General features: G+C 39.2%; 1 protein-coding gene across 1 annotated transcript; it reads left to right on the top strand.

Moving 5' to 3' along the window:
- The first annotated feature begins 1038 nt into the window (after positions 1–1038).
- Positions 1039–13630, top strand: LOC116246196 (rRNA-processing protein fcf2-like). The gene is made up of 6 exons (XM_031617935.2): positions 1039–1309; positions 5909–6126; positions 6209–6269; positions 12744–12815; positions 12922–13037; positions 13126–13630. Exons 2-6 carry the CDS (start codon positions 5909–5911, stop codon positions 13229–13231), a joined length of 573 nt encoding a protein of 190 aa, XP_031473795.1. The 5' UTR covers positions 1039–1309; the 3' UTR covers positions 13232–13630.
- The last annotated feature ends 1120 nt before the right edge of the window (positions 13631–14750 follow it).

Genomic DNA, 14750 nt, shown 5'->3' with positions numbered 1-14750 from the left:
CAATCGAAGATTAGTTGGCAAAGGATTTGCTTAGGTGAAGGGCTTAGATTATCATGAGGCAAATGCCCAGTAGCCAAACTTGTATTTGTGAGATGTTTTTTTGTCTACGACTGTAGTAAATAATTGGGTTCTTCATCAAATGGACTTGTATTTATTTATTTATTTATTTATTTATGTCCTTACCACCACGCTATGGAGCATATAGAGAAACAAGGGTGTGCAAATTAAATAAATCACTTTATAGTATAAAATAGGCTTCGACAAACTTGTTTACTAAGTACTCTGCTGCAGATGGTTTTGTTCAATCTAAATGTGATAGTTCTTTCTTTTTTTATATGTGCAATGGAAATTTTATTACTGTTCTGGTATATGTCGATGATTTGGTAGTTGTAGGAACAATTTACAACAAGTGGAGAAGTTTAAAAGTTACTTGAGTATTCACTTTTGAATGAAGGATCTCGTTTCACTTAAATTTTTTCTTCATCTTGAAGCTTTCTAGATCAAAGCAGGGTGTTTACCTATCTCAACGAAAGTATGTTTGCAACATACTTGATGAATCTAGTCTTCTTGGAGCAAAAGTGTCAGAAATGCTTATGAACCAACGTCTTATGTTTTCATCATCTAATGGAGAATTGTTTACTAATCGATTTTTGTTCCTCAATCCAAACTAAGCATGACTAATCTCCATGCTCCAGTTTGATGCAGGTTGGTTTAACGTGTGCGTTGTGGTTGACAGTCACTAAAAAAAGATCACGTAGGCGAGAGAATGCTTCCTCCAAGTTGAGGAAGAGTTTTTAAAGCACAAGAAAGCCAATCAATTAAGGAAAAGTTGATAATGGCTAAACAACAAAGCAATGATACCTGGGTGCGTCCAACGCTTTAGGTGCGCACCCAAAAAGGTCAACGTGAGTCGGGTGCGGTCAGCCGCACCTGAATGAATTCGTCCATTTCCGGACGCGCACCCGACTCGGGTGCGGTGAAGCCGCAGCTGCCCTTTTCCGTCAACATTTTGGGCGTTTTTTTAATTTTAACATGATTTAGGTTAGGCACGCTCGGCTCGTCGGCTTCTCTCCCTCTCCCTCTCGCCCTCTTTCTGCTCTCTGTGCTGCCCTCTCTCCCTCTCGCCCTCTCTCTGCTCTCTGTGTTGCCCTCTCTATCTCTCTGCTCTCTGTGCTGCTCCCTCTCTCTGCGACGCCGCCGGCTGCTCCCTCTCTCTGCGACGCCACCGGCCGCTCCTTCTCTCTGCGACGCAGCCGGCCACTCCTTCTCTCTGCGCTGCTCCCTCTTCAACGCACACTACTACCCATCGGTAAACTCTCTCTCTCGCTTCTCTTGTTCTTCAGTTCTTGCCTTCTTGCCCGAGATTTCAATTAGGACGGTTTGCCTTCTGTCTGCGCTGCTCCCTCTCTCTGCGTTGGGCAGCATGATTTTTAGTTTTCTGGGCAGCTTGATTGCTTGGGCTTAGTATGCTGCTGCTGATGGTGGCTTTAATGCGGTCAGATTTACCTTAAGAGTGTTGGGGTTCTTCGGGTCTTGGTGAGAGCTGAGATCTTATTGAGCTTCTCTTTTTCCTTGAGGTTCTCCTTGTAGAGTTTAGCCTAATAAAGATTGGGCTTTGATTGATTTGTTGGTGGGTTTTCTGCTTGTCGTCTGTGGACTTCGTCCTTCATTTGTTCATTCTCTGTTGGTGAATTTTGGTCGGGATTTGCTTTGGGGGTTGTGTTCTTTTGGGTTGTATGTGGTTGTGAGATGATAATGGTGTGCGTTGAAGATGGTAAAACGGACATATTCGGAATGCAGAGCTTCATTCCTTCTCTGGGGGCGGCATATTCTCTGTAATTTTTCTGTGTTCCCATTTCTTTTCATGTCTGCGCTCGCTTCTAGCCGAAAACTGGCATATCAGACTGCCTGCTTTCCAAATTCGAGCGGATTGGACTAAAGTTGTTGCATGGTTTGACGCTCAGTATGTAAGACTTCTTTATTCACCTAATCATAATTTTAGAAGCCTTTTTGGCTTTTCTGGTTCAGATGTCCAGACGAACTAAAGCATTTTTTGTATGTATATACTATATACAGATTTTTGTATGATGCTTTTATTTAACTACCAACAATGGCAATACTTGATGTTGTTATCACATTGGTGTTTGTGGTGATTAAATGTAAAGAATATGTTTTTGGGTGGATATTTTTTAGGAAGAATTGTATATTAATATTAGTTTGCATATGGTCTGATCATTAATGAAAAATGAGGGCACAAACACGAGACCACTTAGTAGTCTTAGATTAGCATCTCATGTTTCTTGCAAACAACACAATTCCCTTGTTCTTCACCGGTGCTCATGGAAACTGAAGAATCGATTGGTATCGATTGGTGGTTTGAAACTATTGCTCTAATTCGATCCTTCGTCTAAACTTTTGGATGGCACAGATCATTGAAGCGGTCTGTTCCATGAAACAGCAAATTGGAGGTTCTGTTCTACCTATTCCAGAAACAGGGAATCAAAAGCACTCTTGGTAATTTGCTACAAATGCTCCAAATCAGGAAACAATTGCTTTGCTCTTAAAATCATCTTACGGGCTCCCACATAGTCCCCACTCTCCATCTTCTTCTCGGTCGCTTCTTTTGCCTGCAGCGGCTCTTCCTTCCAGCGTTTCATCTCAAATTCTCGTGCAAGATAAAACCTGCTCAATTTGCCTCTCGCAGTAAAATAAGGCACCAAAGACAGTCTTGTACCCATGTTAATGCCCACATCAACATTGTTCGAACCAAGAAACCCATCGTCAATATCGCAGGCTGGACGACACATGCATCCCATAAATCGACACCAATGAAAAATGGAAAATGAAACTGAGAAAAGGAAAGAACACTCCGTAGACAAAGCGAGATTTGGGCGCTTCCTTTTAAGGGTAACGCTCCTGTAGTTCATCTCAGATGAAAATGGTATGAATCAGACCCGATAATAATCCTGACGCAGAAAAGAAAACATAGGAATACAGAAACTTGAAGAGAAAGAAAGCCAGGGACAACCAGCGAAGAGAACAACCGAAGAAGGGAAAGGAGAGAACAAAGGAAAGGAAGGACGCGGGTTAGGGTTTTACCTCTATCGCCGTCGGCGGAGACGTCCGGGGGAGAGAAGAGGAAAGCCGAGGAAGGGGGAGACGAAGAGAAACCCCCTCTCGCTATTCCAGAATCCTTACGAGGAAGATGAGAAGAGGCAGCGGCGGAGGACGCGAAGATGAGAAGAGGAAGACGAAGCAGCAGCAGCGCGAGGCAGCAGCAGCGTGAGGCAGCGGCAGAGGACGAAGATGAGAAGAGGAATACGAGGCAGCAGCAGCGTGAGGCAGCGGCAGAGGACGAAGATGAGAAGAGGAAGACGAGGGGAGCTCCAACCGACGCGAAGAGGAGAAGCCCTATCGGGCAAAAAAATATTTTCGAAAATTTTTTCCCACCCCGACGGTGGAAAGAAATTTCCGGAAAAAAAAATCCGCAAAAGCCTTCGACGGATACTTTTTTCTTCCCTTGTTTGATGGGGAGGGAATTTTATTTAAAAAATTGATTTTTTTTTTTTTCGCTGAGGAGTGTGTTTAAAGAAAACGAGGTGAGCAACACATGCAAAAAAAAAAAAAAGGCCACGATTATGATAGGTGGGACTTTAATCTTGGTACTTAATTGTAGATCCGCCCTAGAAACTTGAGTTTTTTGTTCTACAATTACGGAGTCCTGGAACTTTTTTAGGATTTTGAATTTTAATTTCATTTCTATAATGAAATACCACACATTCAAACACCCCGGCAGAGGAAATGAGTACACGTTTGAGGGAGGGTGGAGCCAATCTGATGAATAAATATGAACAAGAGCCTATGACACTTGATAAAAAAGACCGTCACTTTTCAATGTTGTGTTCCATGTTAAGAGTAACCACTGTCTTTTCACGAGTGTTTGGTAACAAAAACATCTAAACCTGTGAAGGTGGTGGAGTTGCAAGCAGTCATGAATCTGGCTGGTAATTCAAAGTTGGCAGAAAGTTAGTGTCCCTTTATTTACTGCTTGCTTATCTTACCATGTGATTTGGCAGATTTGCCATCGATATAAGCAGAATTTAGAGCAAAATCACACATGGGCTTCTGTTTATGGTGAAAATTTGTGGATTAGATTTGTTCTGAAGCGATTGTTTGTGCTTTTCGTCAGTGTGCAGAATGCAACGTCTTCCATAAGCTGGTTGATAACTTAAATCTCTTTCATGAGATGAAAGGTTCCAGGTATCCGAAATTCAGGAAGGAAGATCCCATGGATGATATACGGTTTAGATATTTGGGCCTGGATGACTTTCCTTGCCCGTAGAAGCAGGTTCATGAAAAGTTGCTAGAGAGACGGAAAAAAATGATGTGTACATAATTGGAGTTTACTGTTCATGAAGAGCTATTAAGTTCTTGAATGGAAGTTGATATATCAAAACTAATGAGAACTATACATAATAACATATGCTGTGAAATCTAAAGGATCCTTTTCTTACAACAACTGCACAATTTCTTGTTCAATCTCTTTATTGCTTCCCTTCTTGTTGCGTTATTGAACTGCATTTGTTACTTAGATGGTTAAATTTAGCATAAACAAGTTAAGAACAGTTTCTGAATTTTGGATTTCCATGAATTAGCAGAAGAAGATTGGTTGCACTTGCACCTAGATTTTGTTTATATATAGGTGACTTCTTCTTTGTCTTTGTGGATGACTACCACATTCTTGCACAGTTGGGGGAGTTTTCCTGGTGAACAAGGAACAGCATTAAGGTTCTCAGTTTTCACACAAAACAATTCTAATGAAAAACTGAACCATTTGTTGAACAAACCCTTCAAGATAGGTGACTTTATTTTGCAAGGAAAGAAAGAATTTTTCTGGAAATATATTTTTTTATCATCAAACACAAAAATAATTTTCTGGAAATTTATTTCTCAGTCATCACACACACGTCAAAATGGGAATCGAAAAGACTTTTCTCATTCCTTTATTCTAAAAAATATATTTCCAGAAATATTTTTCCAATTCCAGATTTCCAATCCATCAAACGGGACAGTTCTTTCTTCATGTGATGTTCTGGCTCGGTGTGGTAGTCGAGCTACATCAAGTTTGTGGTATGACGCTCGAGCTACATCAGTTTGTGATAGCCACGAACTATCAATCTTCCCCTGCAAGAGAGACTAGTCCACTCATACACCCTATTATGCAACCCTAATCCACAACTTAGTGTAAAAATCTCTATCATAAAGGGGATAGAGTGTGTTTTCGTTAACCATCCATAATCATTTGGGATCACTCATATGGTGATTACACATCTCCTTTGCAGGACCAGTCCAACTGTAGACTCGACTCCTGGACCCGACCCTAGACTTATGATCTTACTTGACTAACCTCATTTTATTCCATACACACTTCTAACCTCTTTTTTACTACCAATTTGTTAGTAACAGTAACCAATAAATTGGATGACTTCTGTCTTTGGGTGCAGAAGCTGTAGATTTTGATGAGTGTCAAAATCAAGTCATGCTGGTTTCATTTTGAGTGTCTATCATTTTATTTTTGATGCATCTATTTTGTGTGGTCAACATGCTGAATATTGTGATGTAATAGTGTATATATATTATAACATCCACTAAAACACTGGTAAATATGATGTACATATTGGACATTATTCCATAGAATTTAGATACCATTAACTGACCACATTATTTTCAGCTTCAACCAACCATGTTAGACTTTTTACTGAGAATATGGATTCTTTTATCAGTAAAAGAAAAAGACATGAATTTGTTTCTCTTTCTCTCTCTGTCTCTTGTGTGTGTCCGTGTGTGTATATATATGTATAATGTTACATATCTCAGCCTCAGCCTGAAAATTGCTTTTGGTCATCAGATGCCTGAAGATAAGCAAAAAATTGGCCTTTTATGGAAACCCCAATTGCCTGCTTTGTCATCTTCATTAAAAGAGGGAAATCACGAAATGGGCAGTACCTCCTCCCTCTGGATGCCCCAAAACAAGCTTATAGATGGACTTTTTGTTCCCCCTAAAGACCCCAAAAAGATCAATAAATTGCAAAGAAAGCAACTCAAGGATACTACTGGCAAGAAATGGTATGTATGCTTGACCTGGTTCCATGCTGTAATGATTTCCATTGATGAGATGCTGAATTATACTGCATGTTTTCTGTAATAGGTTTGAGATGTCTGCTCCAAATATCACGTCTGAACTGAAGAAGGATCTTGAAATACTTAAGGTTCCTCATTTCGCTTCATATTTCCTTATTATTTTCATTATGTTTTTTCTTCGCTTTTTGCATGCTGCTGAGACAATGACACGAAAAATCTGGGGATTCTTTTGGTTCCTTAAATAAATATCAAATCCTTTTAACGACCTATTACTTCTGTTTCTTGTGAAACTAAGCTGAAGATAAACGTAACATAAAACAGTGCATTGGCAGAGATCTTTTACAGTTTCAAATAAGATATCTGAATGTAATGGTTGTGCACATTCCATTTTTTAACTCTAAATCTTTGCTTATTTGAACTCTGGGAGATAAAGACATTGTCAGCTTTGCCAATGATGATATTCTGTGGTCTTTCTTGGAGAATCTGGAAATTGCTGTCAGGCGCATATCATTTCAATCACTATCTAGTTCATGAGATACAGCAAAATGGACTTCTCATTCTTGATTATCTTTCATGATTTCTTGGTTTCTATTTCTAACATGCTTCATTGCAACCATATGGCATTTTGTGTATCTAATATGATCCATTCATCCTCAGTAGTCCAAACTCCAAAGTGTCAATCAGAGTTCTTGTCTATTTATTAGGAGTTTTCCAGTTAAAGTATTTGATAATCTTAAAAAACATTAAAATTTACAAAATATGAATGATTTCTCAGAAAGGTATGCAATGATATGTTCATTGATAAATTTGTCACATCAACTACCAAATGATTATTATATTTTTTTTAACATAAAACACAGAAAGAGAGATTTGATGTAAAAAATGCATATTTTTCTTTTTGAAAGAGCACCTGACATGATAATGATTTATTGCACTGTTAAAAAAAAATCCTGTAATCAAAATGAAAATCTTACCACCACGAAACTTGGCAAGGCACGTCGAAAAATATCGCCAAAACAAGAACATTGTCAAAATATTGTGTTTCCGTCACGACATTTTCTTGAATTTTAGAAAACCTTTTTAAACGTTTTTGGATTCTTTTGATTATCAATCCTTTTATAAGAAAGTTAGTAAAAAGCTCATAATTCCACAATTTTTTATTATTCTTTCTAGATTTTTTACATTTGAATTCTTGAGATTCTCCTGAAAAAAATCAATTTTTTTCCAATTAATCTCCAAGTAAAACCTCACTAATAAAATTCAAGAAAGATAGCCTTCACAATGATTATCCTGTCAGTATCCCCATGTCTGTTTTGAAATTTTACGATATAATTGAGCTGTTATCGGAAGGTTCAGATTGGCGATTCTGTTGTAAAATTTTCAAAATATAACAGATATTGCACACAGACGCAGAGACTAGAACCCATGAAAATGCATAGAAAAGGTAGAACACATGAAAATGCATAGAAAAAGTATAACAAACGAGAAACACCAAAGGAAAACAAAGAAAGAGTAAAAGACAAGGAGAAATATTATAACATACAAATTAAAGATGAGAATGTGACCATGAAATTCACCATTAGGGCTTTGATACTGCTGTAATGTTTTCTAAGAACCTGAATGGTGTCAACAAGTGTTTTCTTCTTTCTGTGGATGACAACATGCCATGTCTGAATCCTCGTATCCGCTATAGCCACAGAAGGACTAGAGTAGCGCTAGATACTAAATAGGATCAAACATAGGCAAGAGAAACTCATGTCTCTAAATAACTTCTGTATTTGAATTTGATAATGCTAGAAATTCTATATTTAAGAAAATTGTTTGAAGATTCTTAGAAGTTTTCTGGATGTTTTCGATACTTTCATAATGAAGAAATGGAAGCAATCTGACCGGACCTAGTCTTCTTCAGGATTTTGGCAGTGTTGTACGGTACGTATGATACGGGGTCGATACCTACGATACGATACCTATCTTTTATAAAATACGATACGATACACGCCCCGAATCTTACGATACAGGCTGATTTCAAAAAATGGGGGCTGAAACTCTCCTTTTCGAGTTTTTTTATAAAAACCCGGCCGTTCTTCATTTTTAACCTAGAGATTGTGCTGCCGTGGAGGGAAATTTTTTTAAATTGTGAAGATGAAAATGAAGAAGAAGATGGAGATGAGGATGAGAATGAATATGATTATGAATGAAAGTCGAGAGTGTTTTCATTTTATATGTATTGACATTGAACATTTTCACAATTTCATTGTCATCTTGTGATATAATATGTAACATTTAAAACTTGTTTTTTGTTGTGGTATCTCGTAGACTTATGGACCTTATAACTTATAAATGTATGTGTTTTTTATGAAGAACATATTATTCTTGTTTTTTAGCGATTTTTTATGAATTTTTTGAATTTTTTTCCTATTTTTTTCAATTTATTAAAAAAAATGATACGGTTACGATACGTTACGATATTTTACGATACAACGTATCTTAAAGTCAGACCGATACGGCTTATGATACGTTTTTTACAACATTGGATTTTGGTCATCCCCATTAGGCCTGGGCATCGGGTCGGGACACCGACGGGCCAGCCCGGCCCGGCCCGGCCCGAATGGGCCCGGGCCCGGGCCAGATTTTCCGGCCCGGCAGTGGTCCTGGGCCGGGATCGGGCCCGATAGGGCGGCCCGGCGCGGCCCGACAGTCCCTTCCTCGGGCTGTCCGTCCCCTCCCTCTCAGCTCCCCCTCTCTTCTCCCCCTCTCCCTCAGTCCCTCTCTGGTTCCCTCTCCGCCTCCGTCCCCATCTCCCTCTCCTTGGCTCACCCTTCTTCGCGACCCGTTCTCAGTCCCTCTCTGGTTCCCTCTCCACTCCCGGCTCCCCCTCTGGTTCCTGCTTTCCCTCTTTGCTCCCGATTCCCCCTCACCCTCTCTGGTTCCCCCTTTCCCTCTCTGCTCCCGATTCCCCCTCTCCCTCTTTGGTTCCCCCTTTCCCTCTCTGCTCCCTATTCCCCCTCTCCCTCTCTGGTTCCCCCTTTCCCTCTTTGCTCCCGATTCCCCCTCTCCCTCTCTGGTTCCCCCTTTACCTCTACTCCCCCTTTCCCTCTACCTCTCCCTCTCTTCGTTCATCACCGGCGGGTAGATTCGGGCGGAAGCAGATGGCGCAGGAGGCCCCTCCGCCTCCAGCGGAGCACGCGGCAGGGATCTTCGACATCTCAGACAGGGAGTTGCTCAGAAAGGTGTCAATCTCGCCAGGCCAGGCGACGCCGCCGCTCGCCGGGCACGAAGATTTGAATGGGGTATTGAGCCAGGCGTCGACGATCCCCTGGGCCAGCTCCGGCGAAGTGAACATTCCGTTGAGGGCAAGCACGTATGGAGATGCCGACGCCGGTGGCACAAGCGAGGATGCCGCGGGTCTCTGTGTCGTCGTTGCCGGAGGAGTGGGCGAGGCTGACGCGGCGGAATCGCCGAAGGAGGCGGGCCGGGCCTGACTTTTGGTGGCTAGGCCCGATACCCGGCCCGGCCCGATGGCCACCCCTAATCCCCGTCTTAAATGATGTTGGCAGTTGTTGATTCTTCAAATGATCCATCCTCCTAAAACAATAGACCTTGTAGGCATCCCAAAGCCTTTCATGACTTCTGACCTATGTGACACAGGTACGTGTAATTTGCCTAGGTACCCATGTTGGTACGTGGTTATGGCGACATAGGTATATGGGCATGGCTGCATTCTAAAACATTTAAAATTATATTTTCAAACTTAATTTTTTCTTAATTTTTGATTTTCCCTTTTATATTTTCCTCCACTAAGATTCTATATTTTCCTCCCATTTTTTTTAATTTTGAGAATTTTTGTGGATTATAAGACTATTAATGTTTTTTTTTTTCATTTTATCATTTTTGAAAATATATAATTTGCTGTACATGCGTGCCCACAACTTTTGAAATTGCCGTGTCCGAACTCATACCGTCATATCCGAACTCGTACACTACCTGCAGTCATGTGACATAGCTTTTGACACAAAGCCAATAAAAAAAAATTGAATTTCTGGAATACATTAACAAGGCACAAAAAACAAATTACACAACATAGAAAAGAAAGAGTCCTTGAAGAATAAAAAGACATTTTTAGCTAAGGAGATCAAATAAATTACTGACTTATATTTTATGTTACGCATGGCAACGCTCCTTTAAATTGAAAACCATAGCAATTGATAGAAGAAAGCATGACATGGTATGTCATGTTTATTCACAGACCAACAAGTTGGAAAATTATAATAAGACCATCTCTCTCTCTCTCTCTCTCTCTTTCTATATATATATATATATATATATATATATATATATATATATACACACACACACACACACATTGGGAAAGAGGACTGCTCTCTAACCCACCGTCTAATTCCAAACTAAACTAGAAAAAAATCGAAAGGAATGCGAAAAGGAACAGAAATAACTGGAAGGGGAAACTCAAAGAAGATTAAGGTTTCATTAATTCCAACCAATCACAAATGACGCTCTGAACATCTTTATATAGCCTACAAATGGATTCTTGGATCTGGATCCAAAATGAAGTACTGTCACATAGGTGTGGGGTGTGGGTACCGGAGCGGCACATCTGAAAAAATTTAGAGGTGGTGGTGTGACAAGGATTTTTTTTTTTTTATTAGTTTATTATATATGTGTATAAATCCTGCACTATAACAAAACTCTATGACAGTTAAGTAATTACAAATAACAGCATGAGCATGTGTATATTATTTTTACAATTTCGTTATTAATGTATATAATATAACATACTTGCATAATTGTGTTGCTTATAAAATATGAAAACAACATATATTATATATAATATATCATATATAGTAATTTAGTAATATAACATACGAACAGTCTAACATAGAGCATAAAAAATGATAGAATCATAGAAGGAGAAATTGAAATTTTTAAATTAAAACTTCAAAAGAACAACACTGAACAGCTGGTCGGATGCATAATGCATATATACAAAAGCTTATATTATATATTATAAGTCTATAACTTGACAATATATCACTATATCGTTGCAAAATATATATAGATGACTGACAATATATATTTGTTAGTTGAACTTTGAAACTTTTATAGTAGATTCAAGAACAACTGAACAAGCCTCTAAAATAAAATGCTAAAATATATCCAGCAATAATAGCAATTGCAGTCCAGCACTCAGCAGTGTATACTGTATACCATCGTCCACAAAACTGCAGAAGTACAGAACATGAGAAGTTGAGAACCTTGTACTGTTTAGGCATATAGGCTGTATATCACGATGGCACAATATGAAAGTATAAAACAGCAGTAAAATCGACTTAAAAGAGACACAGTGAAAGACAAACACACAAGGCACATCAAAAAAACAAACAGATGGAGCGAATTCCTTATGCTGGAATCTGGCATATGGTTGGGTTATGGTGGGTTCAGAGTCTTCAGCTTCAATCTGTTTGTTTTCCGACGGATTTGGGTGGAGACACAACAGCTCTTGTCGCTGTAGGAGATAGCGATGGTGGAGTCTCGGCGCAGCAATGCCTGTCGTTACCTTGTCGTTGGATGGTGGTTGAATCAATGCCTCTCATTGCAGGAAAAAGGTTGAAGACTGCTGCCGCTTGTGGAAGATTGCTTGTTGGCCATTGGATAATTGTGAAGATCACCGGAGGGAGGAGCGCGCTGCATGGCAGGGCATGGGCAAAGGTAGCAAGGGTGAGAGCTTCGACTAAAAAAGAGTTGAAGCCCTAACCACCTTTTTCGTTTATGTTTTAACAAATTAAAACAAAAAAACCAAAAAAATGGGACACATTTGGACTGGGTTGCAGGTTGACTGCACCTGACTCGCATCAAATGCGAGTCGGGTTCGCTTAGGAATTGGACAAATATAGTCTGGTATGGCTGTCCGCACCTGAGTCGCGTCGACTTGGGTGCAACAGCTAAATAGAAGAGTCTGTGTGACTTAGAGAAAGTAACAACAAATAAGAACCTAGAATGCTAGAATGAGATCAAAATAAAATAAAATAAAAAATAAAACTCAAAAAAATTGAGACCGAATCTTTTTTTCATGCTATGCCCTGTGTATATATATATGTATGTATGTGTAGAGGTGTGGTTTTTATACTGCTTGGGAAGCGATTCATTGGGTGGGTTAAAGTCTTTCAACTGCTTGGTGTTTAAGAAAGATTATTATACTTTGGCTAAGAGGAAAGGGTAAAGCTTTTTAAAATACCTATATTTCTTCTTGGCCACAAAGCAGATTCTGTTTGCAGTTCTTCAAAATATGGATTTCATCACTACATTCCAAGTGCTTGTGACCACCATAAGAATTAAAACCTGTACATGAAAAATAACTAATCTAGTACCTGAAACAGGAGTTGCTGTCTTTTACTCAGAATCTTGTGGGACTATCGAGGGGATAATTGGTTCTATTTATTTCTACAAATGCTTCTAATAGTCTTGGATGTGTCCATTGTCTCTTTTTTCTAGAAGTTTGTGAATCAGGATTGTGCCACTGTGTGTTCTACTTGTTTGGTTCTGTTAATTTTTCTTCCTGTTTTTGATCCATGTGCACTGTGCAGTTGAGAAGTGTTATTGATCCGAAGAGACACTACAAGAAAAGTGACTCTAAAACACTTCCAAAGTACTTCCAGGTAAGTTAACCATCTTGGTGTTTTTCCATCACTGATACAATATTTTCCCTTTAATAGCAAGATTGAAAGACACATCCTGTTTAAAAATCTTTTGGCTAATGGTCAGGTGGGTACCGTTGTTGAACCCGTGTCAGAATATTTTTCAAGCCGTCTCACTCGGAGGCAGAGGAAAGCAACTCTTACGGATGAGTTACTCTCCGATCGAGGATTTCACCAGTACAGGTAATGGATCCTGTAAAGCCTGCCTTTTGGTTGCTGCAAATGGTTATTGTGAGCTTTTCTTCCTAAATCATCATCCTATGATTATCAGAAAAAGGAAGGTGTCTGAGATCGAGGATGAGCGACGCGCTGCTAGTGGGGTATCAAAATGGAGAGAGAAAAAGAAGAAACACAAGTCACGCAAGCCTACACATTGATTACTTCAAGATGAAGATTGCATTCGATGTTGCATCTGGTAAACTGGCAGTTAATTGCACTTACCATCATAGATCCAGGTTCGTGTGTGTGCAGGAGCAGAACCAGAGGATTTGTGTAAGGGGGATTCGGGAAGTCAACAACCGGCATTGGTAATTTTTGTTACCTTGAAATATTTTTATGCACCGTCAAGACTTTCAAGACTTGGAGAGAACTTCATGAAAAAAATTGTATATATAATGAGGGTTAAACTAGAGATGTGATGTGCGCAAGTTTAGGATCACTACATGCTTGAAAGCATTTCTTTAGCTGGTTACTTTTTTTTGGGATGTATAAGTCGGTTATTTTTTAAGTTAGCACCTTCTGAGAAGGTGACAAAAATTTGTGTTTGCGTTGAAGAAGATTGGAGTATCAAGGAAAGTTAAATGCCCAAGTTCGACCAAATTTAGTAACAAAAATGTTATCGATTTATGGGTATTTTTCTATAGCTACATCTAAGTTCATGTGAATGGAAGTATCCTTAAGGAGGGTCAAAGCCTTCCTCTATTTGAAGGGCTCTTGGCTGCTTCAGGATCTGTAGGTAGATCGATTAAGGTTGGGCGTCATGTCGGGCCACTGGCGGTGGCGGGGGCCTGGTATAAGCTCAGGTTCAGGCCTGAAAAACTCTTCTTGACCATGGGCCCGATGGGCCAGTCTGAATGGGCCCCATGGGGCTCGATTTGACCTGATATATTTTTAAAAAATATTTTTTGTTGTTAATAATATATATTTTATTATTAAAAATGTATTTTATATTTAAAAAATGTATTTTTTATTATAACCGGGCTGAGGCTGGGTATTGAGCCCAAGCCTGGCCCGATGCCCACTCCTAAGATCCATGGATACCCATCAATTATAGTATTGCACTATCTTTGTTTGTAGTCTAAAAGAGTGGCAGCCAGACTAATGACCATATGCGAGCCTGCCAATCTGATTTACATTACATTCTTGAGAGTTATTTTTATCTAAGTGGACTTTTTATTTGCTTGGCTTGTAAAGTCGGGTGTATACATGAAAAACGTCATTTTCTATTTTGATCTGATATTGTAGATATTGCAGGATTGTTATTGAATATAGTTTGCTTATGATATCCCAGTGTGCACATGGGAATCTAGTGTCTTCTGTTTCGACAATTTCGAACGTTTTCACTTGTGTAGTCACATTTGTATATTTGAAAAGAGAACTTTCAAATACCATCAAAAGACTAGATGTCATATCTACAGAGAGCATCAACTAAGACTTCCTATGTATGATTTTATCTAAGCCTGTTTAGGTACTTAAGTGTCCTTTTTCAATACATGGTAGTGGCACAAATATATATATGAACAAATGTAACAGGCAAGGATTGGCTGCATTGGATGCTTCTCTAAATGGAGAAAATGGTCTTTTGGTGCAACGAGAATAAGTTGAATAAATAGGTATTTTCTGTTATAACCTGAAGTTCTTTATCATCAAGAAGAAAGATTTAATATGGTTTTTTGG

Source organism: Nymphaea colorata, chromosome 1 (assembly GCF_008831285.2).
Source record: "Nymphaea colorata isolate Beijing-Zhang1983 chromosome 1, ASM883128v2, whole genome shotgun sequence".
Classification (NCBI taxonomy): Eukaryota; Viridiplantae; Streptophyta; class Magnoliopsida; order Nymphaeales; family Nymphaeaceae; genus Nymphaea; species Nymphaea colorata.
Note: the sequence above shows the minus strand (reverse complement) of the source record. Positions and strands in the feature narration are given on the sequence as shown.

What these genes read in the sequence shown, in the direction of transcription:
- LOC116246196 (XM_031617935.2), top strand. Translation starts at nt 5,909, where the DNA reads ATGCCTGAAGATAAGCAAAAAATTGGCCTTTTATGGAAACCCCAATTG. An exon ending in GATACTACTGGCAAGAAATG is followed by an intron (nt 6,127 to 6,208) that starts GTATGTATGCTT and finishes TTTCTGTAATAG; the next exon opens with GTTTGAGATGTCTGCTCCAA. An exon ending in AGGATCTTGAAATACTTAAG is followed by an intron (nt 6,270 to 12,743) that starts GTTCCTCATTTC and finishes TGCACTGTGCAG; the next exon opens with TTGAGAAGTGTTATTGATCC.